The 13,447-nt window shown below is 40.4% G+C and overlaps 6 protein-coding genes and 1 non-coding gene across 9 annotated transcripts; 4 read left to right on the forward strand and 3 right to left on the reverse strand.

The window, feature by feature from the left end:
- Positions 1–9: 9 nt before the first annotated feature.
- nkap (NFKB activating protein) lies at positions 10–2,437 on the forward strand. The gene is made up of 8 exons (XM_084690896.1): positions 10–500; positions 615–695; positions 825–889; positions 1,008–1,103; positions 1,193–1,232; positions 1,329–1,514; positions 1,619–1,768; positions 1,871–2,437. Exons 1-8 carry the CDS (start codon positions 139–141, stop codon positions 2,043–2,045), a joined length of 1,155 nt encoding a protein of 384 aa, XP_084547022.1. The 5' UTR covers positions 10–138; the 3' UTR covers positions 2,046–2,437.
- Positions 2,438–2,717: 280 nt separating this feature from the next.
- On the reverse strand, positions 2,718–3,373 carry ndufa1 (NADH:ubiquinone oxidoreductase subunit A1). The gene is made up of 3 exons (XM_084690900.1): positions 3,112–3,373; positions 2,900–2,989; positions 2,718–2,799 (listed from the first exon to the last, which is right to left on the reverse strand). The coding sequence occupies exons 1-3, from the start codon at positions 3,211–3,213 to the stop codon at positions 2,779–2,781; spliced, it is 213 nt and encodes a 70-aa protein (XP_084547026.1). The 5' UTR covers positions 3,214–3,373; the 3' UTR covers positions 2,718–2,778.
- A 95-nt stretch (positions 3,374–3,468) lies between these two features.
- On the forward strand, positions 3,469–7,951 carry upf3b (UPF3B regulator of nonsense mediated mRNA decay). Its single transcript, XM_084690895.1, has 10 exons — positions 3,469–3,704; positions 4,255–4,361; positions 4,440–4,546; positions 4,726–4,824; positions 4,904–5,014; positions 5,111–5,154; positions 5,247–5,435; positions 6,011–6,174; positions 6,514–6,826; positions 6,912–7,951. The coding sequence occupies exons 1-10, from the start codon at positions 3,594–3,596 to the stop codon at positions 7,092–7,094; spliced, it is 1,428 nt and encodes a 475-aa protein (XP_084547021.1). The 5' UTR covers positions 3,469–3,593; the 3' UTR covers positions 7,095–7,951.
- A 215-nt stretch (positions 7,952–8,166) lies between these two features.
- On the forward strand, positions 8,167–9,540 carry rpl39 (ribosomal protein L39). Its single transcript, XM_084690901.1, has 3 exons — positions 8,167–8,276; positions 8,701–8,804; positions 9,334–9,540. Exons 1-3 carry the CDS (start codon positions 8,274–8,276, stop codon positions 9,380–9,382), a joined length of 156 nt encoding a protein of 51 aa, XP_084547027.1. The 5' UTR covers positions 8,167–8,273; the 3' UTR covers positions 9,383–9,540.
- LOC146302536 (small nucleolar RNA SNORA69) lies at positions 8,880–9,013 on the forward strand. Its single transcript, XR_014758301.1, has one exon. It is a non-coding gene; the product is annotated as a small nucleolar RNA SNORA69 (small nucleolar RNA).
- A 149-nt stretch (positions 9,541–9,689) lies between the features above and the next one.
- On the reverse strand, positions 9,690–11,406 carry sowahd (sosondowah ankyrin repeat domain family d). The gene is made up of 2 exons (XM_084690907.1): positions 11,239–11,406; positions 9,690–11,014 (listed from the first exon to the last, which is right to left on the reverse strand). The coding sequence occupies exon 2, from the start codon at positions 10,890–10,892 to the stop codon at positions 9,834–9,836; it is 1,059 nt and encodes a 352-aa protein (XP_084547033.1). The 5' UTR covers positions 10,893–11,014; positions 11,239–11,406; the 3' UTR covers positions 9,690–9,833.
- A 140-nt stretch (positions 11,407–11,546) lies between these two features.
- Positions 11,547–13,397, reverse strand: pttg1 (PTTG1 regulator of sister chromatid separation, securin). Of its 3 annotated transcripts, none has more exons than XM_084690910.1 (6): positions 13,089–13,397; positions 12,650–12,752; positions 12,401–12,537; positions 12,145–12,226; positions 11,897–12,052; positions 11,547–11,710 (listed from the first exon to the last, which is right to left on the reverse strand). In XM_084690910.1, the coding sequence occupies exons 2-6, from the start codon at positions 12,738–12,740 to the stop codon at positions 11,625–11,627; spliced, it is 552 nt and encodes a 183-aa protein (XP_084547036.1). In that variant the 5' UTR covers positions 12,741–12,752; positions 13,089–13,397; the 3' UTR covers positions 11,547–11,624. The 3 variants fall into 3 exon arrangements, with proteins under 3 accessions (XP_084547036.1, XP_084547034.1, XP_084547035.1); XM_084690908.1 differs by having other exon boundaries at positions 12,145–12,229; positions 13,089–13,380; XM_084690909.1 differs by lacking the exon at positions 13,089–13,397 and adding an exon at positions 12,963–13,082 and having other exon boundaries at positions 12,145–12,229.
- Positions 13,398–13,447: the final 50 nt, after the last annotated feature.

The raw sequence follows: 13,447 nt of genomic DNA on the forward strand, positions 1-13,447 counted from the left end.
CCGTAACTTCCGGTTTCCGGTTGCTCTTGCACAGAAGTCGCGTAAAAACAACGATGTCTGGAACAGTGGAGTGAATACATCTACGCACTTCGGTTTTGTAATTTCTTTAAATGTGTTGACATTTTCAGATACAAAACTATGCCTTTGTTTGATCGAACAGGCTCTAATGGCAACAACCATGAAGACCAGACAAGCCCTGGGAGGGCAAGACGGCGGAGTCGTTCTCGCAGCAGATCTAGAGAGTTTGGTCCTCTGCCAAAGGCCCCAAAATACGATACAGACATCTCAGTGAAAGATGAACGAAGGTCTCGACAATCCGAAACTCGTGAAAGAAATGTTAGGAGGTTTCGCATGGGTAGCTCACGTAGTCGTTCGAGGTCTCGAGAGAAAATTAACAGTTGGTATGATCAGCGCGAAGGTAGACATGGTGGTTCCAGGAATGAGTACTACGATCAGCGGGATGATGCTCAACGCCAAAGACAAGAGGCCTTCAACGCGAGGTACTAAGAACCTATCTGCCTGCCTGCTCTCATCAATATAGCTCTTGTCTTCTGTCTCATCTTCCCCTCTTCCAAACGTCACTTAATGAGTTAATTCGACTTTCGATTTTTCAGACGTCTACAAGAAAGAGAGAGAATTGGTGAACTCGGATCGTCTGAGGTCTGGGGCTATTCTCCGAGAGTAAGAGAACCAGAGTAAGTTACAAAAACAAATAAAAGTATGAACAATTAGGATATTCATAATTACATATATGCTGATTTATATCAGCACCAACAAAGCCGACTTCCTTAAGTGTCTGGTCTGTGCATTTCCCCCCTTACAAGTTCTGATGAACATACACCAGTTGAAGAGGAGGTGAAGAACAGCAGCTCAGATTCAAGTTCAGAAGGTGGATATATTTGCTCAGTGCAAATGATTACCTATGTTTGTTTATACATATTTAAATTCTAGACTTGTTTGGTAATTGCTATGTTGAACATTGAACAACTAATTTATCTAACTCACAGATGACAAGAAAAAGAAAAAGAAGAAGAAAAAGAAATCAAAAAAGAAGAAAAACAGGAAACACTCAGAGGATAGTGAGTCAGAGTCTGACTCTGATGGTAAGATATTTGTTGCATTTTTACAATTACATTTTAAAGATGTATGAGTGATTAGTTGTGTTTATGTATTTCCCACTTTTGTGTTTAAGGAGAAGAAGTAAAGAAGAAGAAAAAGAAGAAGAGCAAGAAGTACCCAACCAAATTTTGCATGATTTCTTTAGTTGTTGATCATTATCCATACACAAGGATTTAATCATCATCCCAATTGTCACGTAATTTGTTTAGGAAGAAGTCAAAAAAGAAGAAGGCCAAGAAGAACCGTAAACAGTCCAGTGACTCGAGCAGTGAGCAGTCAGAGGAGGAAGAGGATGCCACTGAGGAGCTCTGGGTGGAGAGAACCTGCACGGATGAACACATTGTCGGGCCGGAGGCTCCTCTAACCCACCTGTCCCAGGATGACAAGCCTCTGGAGTGAGTCACTTTAACCATTTATAGTCAATATCAAAGTCAATTTGAGGTTACCTGTCGAATGGTCAGTTAATGCAGACATTTTTTTTTTTTTTTGCAACCCATAGCTTTGGTCATGCACTGCTGCCAGGTGAGGGTGCTGCCATGGCAGAGTATGTGAAAGCAGGCAAGCGTATCCCAAGAAGAGGAGAGATTGGGCTGACCAGTGATGAAATTGCAACATTTGAGAAGTCTGGCTTTGTGATGAGTGGGAGCAGGTACGTTTGCATTATTTATAAGTGTTCTTATGTGTATATTTGAAATACCTGTACTTTTAAAGGAAGCTGAGTTGTAAACAAATGCTGTTCTGCTTTCCCCAGACATCGACGTATGGAGGCTGTGCGTCTCAGAAAGGAAAACCAGATTTACAGTGCAGATGAAAAGAGAGCTCTTGCATCTTTTAACCAGGAAGAGAGAAGGAAAAGGGAAAGCAAGATCCTTTCCAGTTTCAGGGAAATGGTGTACAGGAAAACTAAAGGCAAAGATGATAAATAAGTCTTTGTCCCAAATGGTTCATAACTTCAAATACCTTTTTTTTCCTTTCCCTAAACTTTGTGTTTTATTGTCTGAGATAAAAGGGTTTTATTCTCAGTTTTTGTAAAGGGGAATTGAAATAGTAATGCAAATTGCTTTTGTTCATGCATTATGTATAAATCAGTCAGTTCAACAGAATAGAATGAGCTACCTTATTTCTGTGCAGAAGTGTAAAAAAAAACAGTTGACAGCAGGTGCACAGGTTAAATGGTATTTTGTAATTTGCTATTGTGCATTTCTAACTTCCAGTCTAACCTTGAACCTTCTACCTTTTTATGTCATTTTTATTTTTGCAAATGTGCATGTAGTTTAGCTTGAGAAATAAAATTTGTAACGTGGCTAGTAAATCATAACATTGTACTTGGATTATTTTAACTTTAATTAGGGATATGAGGAGGATCTGCATCTACAGGGCTTTGCATAAATGAGGCAAATCATACAGTATAATGTACTTATGCACATAAGCTACACACCAAATCTGAGATGCCAGGTGAAATGTCCTGTAGTTTCAAGGCTATACATTCAGACATGACAGTCCCTCCAATTATCTTGAACCTCTAGGCTGTCCAATGGTACAAACCAGTTGATTACAAGTTAAATGTTTTAAATCAGTAACGGAAACGAGACCAGTCATTTATATTGCATAACAGTAGTTTAATTTACAACCGAAATCCAGCTTTGTGAAATCTTATCTTCAGTGGATGTTCTCAAGTCCCTGTGAGAAAAAATAAAATACAAATTTGTTAAGAAAACATGAGGTAGGTCACGTGTTTATTTGATATGGTGTAGATTTGTAAAAATGTTGTCATATTTACTTTAGACTGGTGATACACTCCAGTTCCTGACACACGTTTGTCTCTCTCCATCAAGTACCACTGATAAGGAACTCGCGCAATTCTTTTTTCCTAAATAATAAGAATTCAAATATGTTAGGACGGACTGGGTTTACAAATATAGCTCATCTATATTGCCAATGATGTATGTAGCTAAGCAAAATCTTGCATTTGGTAAAACAAGACGTACTCACCTTCCCCCCGTTCGTGAACTTCTGGATCTCAGCAGTGAGAATACCAGGAATAATGAGACATGCGGTCATGACGCCAAGACTGGGCAATATTTCATACCACATAGTTGCAGTGTATATAATGTCAGGCACACACGTAAAGAAACATACACTCTAGGTGCCTGGGAGATAACGTAGCCGAGAAATTGTGTTGTTTTCCTATCAAAATGTCTACTGTCCCAGAGACTGTCTACTGTCCTCTTGTACACATTGACGGTCATTCATTTTACTTCCGGGAGAATTTTGCCAGAGCGTTCTAACTTCACAGCGCCGTCATGTGGCAGAAGCAAGTTCAGCTCAACAGCCAATACAAAAAAAGAAAACAGTTTTGTTGTTGACTAAGCTAGCTAGCTGGTTCAGGTAGCTGACAATTTGTAACTACAACCATAAAAGTTAGCGAGGTTGGATTCAAATCAAAACGATTGCTAGCTGTCTAGCCATCAATTATGAAAGAGGACAAGGAAAATACTCGTCCAAGAGAGAAAAGGGTGGAATTAAAAGGCGAAGATGTGGAAAAGACAGAGAAGCCGAAGGAGAAAAAGGAGGCAATGACGAAGGTACTAGTAGCAAGACTAGCTAGCTACAGTAACGTCGCGCTAATTTCACTTGGCTGGTTACTACTGTAGCTAGTTTGGTTGCTTAAAGTTTGCGTTTCTGACTATCTAGCTACCCTTTCCTTGACGATTCAGCGTTTGTGTATAACGTAGATTAACTTGTGGATACTAGATTACTATATGAAACAGTAAGATTGTGCTGTATACCTGACATTCCAGGTTTCAATACAATAATTGTAAGTGATATAGCCGTGCTCACATTAGCTACCTTAGCATTCTTATTGCACCGACCCATCTCCTATTACTGTTGTTACCATCTCAGAACAACAGTATTAACAGTAAATGCCATTTAGGCTAATATTATTGTTGATAGAAATGGGCTTAACTACTGTAACATGGCAATTAGGGAACATTCTAATAGCACCACACGTTTGCAACTGTTATATACTGTTATATAGCCTAACTATACTATGATTCCATCAGCTACAGAACAAGTTTGCAAGTTTATAAACCAAGACAAATTCAGTGGTTTATACACTCTTGTTTCTCTCAGATTGTCATTCGTCGCTTGCCGCCTAGTCTCACCAAGGAGGAACTAGAGGAGCAGTTGCAGCCTCTTCCAGAAGTAGACTACCTTGAATTTTTTTCCAGTGACACCAGGTGTGTGATTTATTTAATTACTGCCTATTAATTTTGCCATTTAAATTGGAGAGCAAATTAACTCTTTATCTATTGCAGCATGTACCCACACCTGTTTGCAAGAGCTTACATCAATTTCAAGAATCAGGAAGATATTGTTCTCTTCAGAGACCGCTTTGATGGATATGTGTTCATAGACAATAGAGGTAAGGTTTGATATCTCAGAAGGATGTACTTCTCAGTAATGATAAGCATATATTTTACAACATAAAGCACGGTTTGATAGTATTATTGAGTTTCAACTTTGAGAAATCTTTCTGATTTACCTCCACCATAAATAATCTCAATGTCATATTTGTAATGCTATACTTTGCTTGTTTAACAGGTCAGGAATATCCAGCTATTGTTGAATTTGCACCTTTTCAAAAGATCGCAAAAAAAAGGAGTAAGAAGAGGGATGCTAAGAGTGGAACAATAGATGAAGGTGACAATATTATGTGGACTTTAAGAACCATTTCAGATGATTTCCTTTATTGTACGACTAATATGTGATCTGCTCTTAGATCCTGAATACAAGAAATTCTTGGAGTATTATAATGCAGATGATGAAAAGTTTACATCTACCCCGGAGACTCTTCTTGAGGAAATTGAAGCCAAATCTAAAGAATTAGTGGGTGTGTATTAGCTGAAGCCGTTATATTGTCTTGTAAATTAAATCCACATTGAGACTCCTGCTTTAATGGTTTTTGTTTACACTTTTATCCCTTCAGCCAAAAAAACAACACCTTTATTGGACTTCCTGAAAAATAAACAGGTATTTGTTGAGAATCTTCTGTTCTGTGATTGTGTATCTGTTTGTTTGCATGAGAACCAGATAATTTATTCTTATTGTTTCTGTTTGATTAGAGAGTCAGGGAGGAGAAGAAAGAGGAGAGGAGAAGAAGAGAACTGGAACGCAAGAGGTTGCGGGATGAGGACCGTCGCAAATGGAGGGAGGAGGACAGGAGGAAACGTAAAGAGGTGGAAAAGATGAAGAAAGGTGACAAATCTCTGGAGAAAGAGAAAGACCAGGCAAAAGAGGAACCAAAAATTAAGGTGCAGTTAAACGTTCTACATGTGTAGTGTTTTCCATCTACACCAGTGTTTCCCACACAGATTCATTTGTGGCGGTGCGCCACAGAATCAACACCGGCCGCCACATATCGCGTTTTGTTATTCTTTTTTTTTACGCTATTTAAAAACGTAGCGTATTTGTTCAGCTGCATTTTCCTTTCTTTTGGTTTGGGCGTGTGGATTTTGTGAAGGTGTGAATCATTTTTGATTATACTTTATTTTATTAAATATTAATCAATAATTCCCCCCCTGGTCAGACACAGGGCGACCACACACACACACACACACAACCACAAAATTGCTTTCTAATCTGCTAATCTGTGGGAAACACTGTACACATTATGATTTCACACATTTTCCTTAAATGGATCTACTGCTTGTTGTTGTCGGTTTTGCAGCAAGACCTAGAAAACCGTTATTGGTACAACAAAAGTGGTCCTGTCAGTCATGGAGTCACATATGAAAGTGTAAAAAAATTAGTACAAGAATAAAGTTCAGAATTTTGTCAGTTACAATACCATAGCAAAGTACAGTTATTTTTGTGTGTGTCTGTGTAGCTCCTGAGAAAACCAGATCGTGGAGATGACTTTGATTCTGAGAAACCTAAAGAGAAGGCAAAGAAGCCCGAGAAGGACAAGCCCATGAGGGATGACAGAGTTTCTGGGGGGGTCGACTTGAGGAAACGCCAACACAATGAAAACAGGGAAGACAGAGGACGCAAGTGAGTTAAGGAAAGGGTTGATACATTTTGCGACCCTAGCAATTTTGGCTTGAGTTCAAAAGGATTCAAACCAACATATCCCACCCCCGTCCCTTCAAAGCCTGACTACCGCCGGGAGGTAGGCCACAGATAATGAGGCGAGAGGTAACGCCCACAGATAACGGATTTGTTAAAAGTTACTGTCAAACCCCTAGATTTATTGGTCATTATCAGGATGTGAAGTTTATTTCAGCAAATACGACAAAAATGCATCTCAACAACATTACCAACCCTGCCTTTAATACATGCAGGTCATTCATACCACTAGTATCTTTCAAATGTGATTGTGTTTTTGAGCAGAGCCGACGACGAGGGCCGTAAAGACTTCCGGGAGCGGGATGCAGACCGAGACAGGGAACGGGACAGAGAACGGCGTCAGAAGGAGAAGGAGCGGATAAGAAGACAGGACGAGGACCGGAGAAGGAGGAGGGAACGGCACGATGGGGAGAACACCTACAGGAAGAGAGAAGAGGAGGCGAAAAAGGAGAAAGACAGAGTCTGGGAGAAGAGAAAGGGCGAGCATGCTGGAGACTCCATTCATGAGAGATCTGAAAGGTCATCTAAAGATAATAGAAGGGAGGAGAATGCTAAACGAGACAGATTAAGGAACAAGGTATTAACATGAATCCTGTTATTCATTTATCAGTTGTCAGTTGTGTGAATACCTTTCCTAACCTTTTAGTTTTTCTGTGCTTCAGGATCGACCTGCCATTCAGCTGTACCAGCCAGGAGCTAGGAGCCGGAGGGGTGGTGGTGGTGGTGGTGGTGGTGGTGGAGGAGGAGGAGGAGGAGGAGGAGGAGGAGGAGGAGGAGAGTCTCACGCTGTTGAAAGAAAGCCAGAACACGAGACCAAAAGAGTCCAAGACAATGGAGATGAATGATAAGAAGAAACCAGGTAGCATGATCAGTCAGGTGAGGACAGGTCAAGGTGTGTAGGGTCAGAGCATTCTGGGGACAGAATAGTTGGAGTGCTCCTCAAGCAGAGCTCCATCCAGCCACTGTCAATCAGAGGCGTCCATTTGTCAGTGGTTCCTCTAGTGCCTGAACGTGTCCCTCTTTAGATTGGCTTATGAAGAAAGATAGGATAAACCTTGCACCTCATTCATGTTTGCAAGACTATGGCTACATAGGGCATAAGTTAAGCCAAAGCTTTCTAGGACCACATTAACTCAAAGTGACCTTACCTCAGTATTGGTACATGGTATGTATATTGGATTGGCCCTCTACTGCAAGTCTTTCACACATCACATACTGTGTACATCTAATTTTCATTCAGCTGTAGGAGAACTACATGCGCTGAAGTCAATCAAAAGTTTTTTTTGTTATACTTTAAGGATTCGAACCTATGAATTCCCTTTGTTTTGACACACCAAAAATCAATAATTTCTTGTTCTGTTGTTTAATCCATACAGCGATTCAGGAAGGTAGCCATTTTTTGACTATACTGAACTGTGAGCCATGCCTTGATTTAAGCGAGCATGCAACCTTCAGTAGGTGACCAACCCTGTGGCCTTCTTTCTAAATTAAGATGCACCTCACCTTTATTAGTAAGCTATGCTGCACTAATAAAAACTAAAGCAGTATGGGCAAACAATGTTACCAATTGTATTAACATAGCCACTCTCATTTGAAATAAACATATGTTATTGAAGTGTATGTTTCATTTTGAATTTCTGAAGCCTTGCAAAAAAAGATTTGAGAGATATAAATGGGCCAATAAAGAATGTTTTATTACCAATGTGTGTGATTTGTTTGGGTATCAAAAATAATTCACTACGGTGAGCTTATGACAAGATTTGTTTGAAAAGATTGTTTGTGTAGCCACCTTCATTTTAATTTTACTCGAGGTTATCAGAAAGCCTCCTTTCCTCGTTTCTATTGCTTTTCGGGTGCACTGACATACAGGTGCAATAACGTAGATTGTCCACCCAGTGACGCTGTGAATAGACAATGGAAGAATTTGCCAGACTCCGATTGGATAGGAACTTATACATCACTACCGCTTCCCTTCCTTCTTTCTCTTCTCCCACCGCCATTGTGGTGAAAGGACTGTGGACAAAATGGTAAGTTAAAATCGCTAACCATCGTATACCAAACTGATTAATGCTATCATTCATTTCAGCTAACGAATAGTGTAATAAACGACCACATTGATTTTGTGTATATTTACGCAAATAGGCTGTTGTGTCCAAGTATTAAACATGTTGATCAAATCGCGTGATCAAACCCGGTGTCTCTTTACGATTAACGTGTTAAAGTTACCCGAATGATTGAACCATCTCAGATTTAAGTTGGCGGGGGGCAACTATCAGGTTTTTCTTCACATATATAGCCTTACCGTTGATGGAACATCAGGGGTGGCACCATTTCCTTAGTTTGGCATTGTATCGCGTAGTGTAGTCAATGCAACCTGGAAAGCTCAGCTTAACGTGAAGGGGAATGCATGTCGGCTGTTCAACTTTGTAAATGGCTTTCTGTGCATTTCAGTCGTCCCACAAGACGTTCAGGATCAAACGCTTTCTTGCTAAGAAGCAGAAGCAGAACAGACCTATCCCGCAGTGGATCAGAATGAAGACTGGCAACAAGATCAGGTATGTTTACCTTGCATGTATCGTTGGCGCCGCAAACATTGACGCAAAAACATGCGCTGGTCCCATCACATTTTTAAAGCAGGTCTGCAATTACAGTACTTCAATTGTGTGGGAGTATTGTCATTAATCCTGCTGAGAGTAACATTCTGCTGTAGAGTATTTATACCTGGTCACATTACTGATGAGGATGCTCTGTAGTAGTGACAATAACTTGGCCCGCCTATAAAGTGGAAAATTTAGGGTTTGTCTTGGTGACTTTGAATTAAAAGTTGCGCTATTTATTTTGTCTTGTGAAATGGGTCCCTCACAATGTATTCTAGCAGCATCTTAAGTAATGGATGAAAATGCACACACTGAATCTAAAATATTGTCTGGTGAAGAATCTGAGGTTGCATAGTCTTAAGGATCTGGGTAGCCTTACTGCTGTTAACATCTTCATGAGCCTGGCTGTCTGATTTCTTATTAACCTGGAAATGTCAGGAATAGGATGAGATCACTATTGATTCACTAATGGTTTCCTGGTTTTAAGGTATAACTCCAAAAGGAGACACTGGAGGAGGACCAAGCTGGGCTTATAAGCACTCAGATCTCCAACATCCCTTGCTTCTTCCATCTGCCAAGACCACCACCTACTGGGCCTGGAAAGGAAGCCATGTTATCTGGAACAGCAGTCTTTTTGTACAGATACTCTGGTTGTACTCGTGTTTGACAATAAAAGATGTGATGAAACCAGAAATGTCTGTTCTCCTGTGGGCTTATTTGTGTGATGCACATTATAAATCATGAATTGAATTTGCTACTAGGGATTAGTTACTGTTCACCTATTTGACATGTCTATAAAACTGCCTAGATTTAGAATGGAGAAGTTTTCATGTAACAGCACATGATTTATTGGTAAAATAAGCATCAGTAACATTGACATGATTAGTATAGACTTGCAAAAACATGCTATTGTGTTTGGTGCATGAGGCACAAACACACGTTAGTAGACATTTGTGTGCACTTGACTTTCCTGTTTCAATCCCATGTCTACATTTTTTTCCCAAAGAATGAGAAGGGGGACATCAACTTCTTAAATGATGTAAAACGACTGCTGACAGACCTCCCCCATGTCAGATCAAACGAGTCCACCTCATCTTTTTCCTCACACATTTCTGCCGTTGGTAACTGATTTGCGCAATTGTTGTTATTGTTCTGCAAACACACAGTATGTTCTTCATCCCAAGTGCCTAGAAGTTCCTTTATCTCTATTGGGGTGATTTCTTTCAGATATTGCCAAGCCTTTCTTCCATTGTAGTCCATGGCATCAACATTAGCACCGAACGCACCTACTAGGATCTTAATCACCATGTGCTGACTGTGCATCGCTGCCACATGAAGTGGGGTGAGACCACCACTGCCTTTCACGTTAATGTTCACTGGAATCTCCACCCTTTCAGAGTGCTTCAATAATTTTATCAGAGTTTCATCTTGGCCCCCTTTGGCGAGCCAGTGGAGCACAGTATAACCACTAACAACATCTTTCCTGGTTAAAAGATAAGGATCTTCTGAAAGAAAGTCCATTATAGTTTCATAGTTCGGATCCACAGCAGACAACATCCATGCGTGTTCCATAGGAGACAGAGCCCAACTCGTATCATCTAGGAGACGGACGTCTTCCTCACTGTCCCTTAAGGAGACGCCGGAACTTTCTGAAGACAGTACCTGATTAAGTCCACTATGGGAAGGGTTGCTCAAAAATAGATCCTTCAAATATTTTTTGCGCGAAGCAGGAGTGAGCGAAGCTCTCTCAGGTACACCTGCCGACAATCTCGAAGGTGCGCTGCCAGTATCGCTCGCCTCTTGTTTCTGAAGCCTGGACCTGCGTGCTGAAGCAGAGCCATTCAGTGCCCGCGCACCATATCTCGACAAGCGCTCTACAATATTTGCACGTCCAGAAGCAGTGCCGTTGGTGTCTTTGTTACTGTCAAATTCAGATTCGCCCATGACATCTTGACGCTGCATTGTTCCTACGCAAAGCACACGCTCAATAGGCATATTTGTCGCAGTGTTGACATCCTCTGTTGGATCACTGGTGCTGTCATTCATGTTGTTTTGTTTCGGCAACTCTTGTTTCCTCTTTTTAGAACACTCCCTTGGACATCAGTCTGCTTCTATAAACATTTTCGCTATTTATCTCCATAACTACTTTTCCCAGAAGACTTCGTAGACTGTTTAAAAAAACGAAAAAGGATTAACCATTTGTTTTGTAATATTAAACAGTCGTTCCTCTTTCCAACATTATGGGTCACATCAATTTCCTCTATGGTTACGAATGTGCGTATTACTATGAATGCTGCATTAACAAATAACTTGTCAATTAAAATCACTGAAAGGTATTAAGCCCCCACCTTCCAACTGGTCGTTCCCATGGAGGAGGGTGCACATAACTTACTTGATCGAAAACGAGTCCAGGTTTGAAATTAATTTGTCCACAACAAAAAGCTCCAAACGTCAATCTTTATTGATTCTCCGTGACAAAGTTTCTCCACAGACCCATTTCACTTCCTTCTCTCCGCTCTCTCCCAGTACTTCCACTTGGTTAATGATACAAAGTTCAGTTCTAATCTTTATGACTAAACTCCCAACACATGTGACCTCATTGGTCAATTCTCAGGCGGAAGCAAAAGTATGCTAGTGCATGGTCTATTTGAGATGATGCTCAAGTCAGCTTTACTGACTAAAATTCTAAACTTGAGACAATTTTCCAAGTTCATATAACTTTTATTTGTGACTTAAAACAACTTCACAACAATCTTTAAAAAAAAAGCAAAATCAATTCTACATTGAGTCAGGCAATTCGGGAGGCATGTCTACAGTCAACTCATTGATAGTTTGAAGGAAGGCATCCAATTCTGAAGAACAGTCTGAGAGAGAGAGAGAGAGAGAGGAAGAAAAAAAAGTTTGTTACTGTTAATTAGCAAAAAAGAATACCCCCATTTCTGCATAAACACTAGTGGTGTTCCCATTTCCAACACCTTATAATAGTGTGCAAGTATTAATTCTAGACAGCCATGTCACCCACACATAAGTGTATTTCACACAAGTAGTACCTGGGTGTTGTGCGTTCTCTATGGGAGACAAAAACTGAGTCTCTAGAACTTCCAAGTCCTCCTTGGGTGGATAGGGTGTTTGTGGAAAGGCCAATCCTGGCAGAGCAAGGTGACCCAGACGAACCACATCCTCAGGGACAACATATTTCTCAAACTCTAGAACCACAAAAAGATAAATTAATATATACACACACACGTTGTTTTTAGACAGAAGAGGACATAACGCAGCATCCACAAATAAGGATTACCTAGTGGGTCATAAGGTATAAACCTCTCAATATCTGGGTAGTCATCCACCTTGGTCTGGAGAGCAGTTCTAATTTTTGGTTCCTTCTGAAAGATTAAGAATCATTAGCGTCTGTCCCAAATGATAGCTACCACTATACTTTAAGGTTCCATATTTTTCTTAACACCACATTTCATGCGAATCCTCTCCCTGGGTGCTCATAGGTAAGGTAAAGGTTTTCTGGGGATGAGTTTGAGATTATACCGACAGCCTCTTACCCAAGTCCCCAGCAATTTGCTTTTCTCATGTCTGACAGCTGGAGTGAGGGCGATCTTGTTGATGGCTCCCAAAGCCTTGCGACCAGATAGAATTGGAGTATGTAATTTTTTCCCAGTAAAAGGAGTCTTCAAGACGTCTGTAAGACATTTTTGTAGAGAACACGTTGGGCAGGTAAAACAATTTCATTAGTTTACCCAGCAAGAAGTTGCGTAGCAGGTTAAAAGCTAGCTACAAAGTAAACGAGTTACCTGGGGGAGCAGACGCTAGCCGTTGTCTGATCTTTAAGTTTGGTGCATGAAGCCTTGCATTTTCTCTCTCGGCAAAGTTTATGGAGGCCATATGAGCTAATATCTAAGAAAATATTTATGTTAGGTACAGAATGTAAAAAGTTGAGACTGGTTTAGTTCAGTCTGGCTTAGTAAATCGTTTAAACTACTATCGTATCTAACTGAGTCTACTAGGCTACTGTTGGTCGCACTCTGCCAGAACACCAAAAGAAGCTACTAGTTGCTAGCTACCAGTAACTAGGAGCACCCCTCTTTCTTCCTATATAGCACTTACAGCTAGTTAGCTCAATCGTACGGCCTCTGTTCTGTCTGGGCAGTAAATAGTTGATCACTACTAGACAAAGTTGAAAAACGTGCTTTCACATATAGTGTAGGCTAACAAGCTCGCTAATAGCCTTACCGTTGCTGGAACAACTCTGTTGTTTTGGTTTGGATATTACGCAGGTGGGCCAGCGGCTCCTTTTTAAATTGCATCCTACCAGGCTATTGGTTGCGTGCACTGTAGGGGGTGTGTCCACTACACGCTGTACTTGAAATAGTCTTAACATTCAATAAGACAAGTTACAAAAATATAAATAAGGCTATAGCAGTTTGTCATATGTAGGCTATATTGTATTGTCGGGGTAGGTATTGGCAAGGTACTTTTCAGAGTTTTACTCTGTTTGTCTAATCATTTTGTAGTATACTATATACCAATCCAAGTCCCCAAATTTCCCTCAGACATAATTTATATAAATGAAAACCCAAAATGAGCTAAAA

This window comes from Hypomesus nipponensis, chromosome 1 (assembly GCF_054491055.1).
Source record: "Hypomesus nipponensis isolate SF chromosome 1, ASM5449105v1, whole genome shotgun sequence".
Classification (NCBI taxonomy): domain Eukaryota; kingdom Metazoa; phylum Chordata; class Actinopteri; order Osmeriformes; family Osmeridae; genus Hypomesus; species Hypomesus nipponensis.

Excerpts from the sequence above, each read along its gene's own strand:
- upf3b (XM_084690895.1), top strand. The coding sequence starts at position 3,594 with ATGAAAGAGGACAAGGAAAATACTCGTCCAAGAGAGAAAAGGGTGGAA. Across the intron at positions 5,015-5,110 it reads CAAATCTAAAGAATTAGTGG|CCAAAAAAACAACACCTTTA; the intron begins GTGTGTATTAGC and ends TTATCCCTTCAG. Across the intron at positions 6,827-6,911 it reads GAGACAGATTAAGGAACAAG|GATCGACCTGCCATTCAGCT; the intron begins GTATTAACATGA and ends TCTGTGCTTCAG.
- nkap (XM_084690896.1), top strand. The coding sequence starts at position 139 with ATGCCTTTGTTTGATCGAACAGGCTCTAATGGCAACAACCATGAAGAC. Across the intron at positions 696-824 it reads CCGAGAGTAAGAGAACCAGA|TTCTGATGAACATACACCAG; the intron begins GTAAGTTACAAA and ends CCCCCTTACAAG. Across the intron at positions 1,104-1,192 it reads GTCAGAGTCTGACTCTGATG|GAGAAGAAGTAAAGAAGAAG; the intron begins GTAAGATATTTG and ends TTTGTGTTTAAG.
- pttg1 (XM_084690908.1), bottom strand. The coding sequence starts at position 12,740 with ATGGCCTCCATAAACTTTGCCGAGAGAGAAAATGCAAGGCTTCATGCA. Across the intron at positions 12,230-12,400 it reads GCAAATTGCTGGGGACTTGG|AAGGAACCAAAAATTAGAAC; the intron begins GTAAGAGGCTGT and ends TTAATCTTTCAG. Across the intron at positions 12,053-12,144 it reads TATACCTTATGACCCACTAG|AGTTTGAGAAATATGTTGTC; the intron begins GTAATCCTTATT and ends TTGTGGTTCTAG.
- rpl39 (XM_084690901.1), top strand. Across the intron at positions 8,805-9,333 it reads AAGACTGGCAACAAGATCAG|GTATAACTCCAAAAGGAGAC; the intron begins GTATGTTTACCT and ends CCTGGTTTTAAG.
- sowahd (XM_084690907.1), bottom strand. The coding sequence starts at position 10,892 with ATGAATGACAGCACCAGTGATCCAACAGAGGATGTCAACACTGCGACA.
- ndufa1 (XM_084690900.1), bottom strand. The coding sequence starts at position 3,213 with ATGTGGTATGAAATATTGCCCAGTCTTGGCGTCATGACCGCATGTCTC. Across the intron at positions 2,990-3,111 it reads AGTTCACGAACGGGGGGAAG|GAAAAAAGAATTGCGCGAGT; the intron begins GTGAGTACGTCT and ends CTTATTATTTAG. Across the intron at positions 2,800-2,899 it reads GAGTGTATCACCAGTCTAAA|GGACTTGAGAACATCCACTG; the intron begins GTAAATATGACA and ends TTTTTCTCACAG.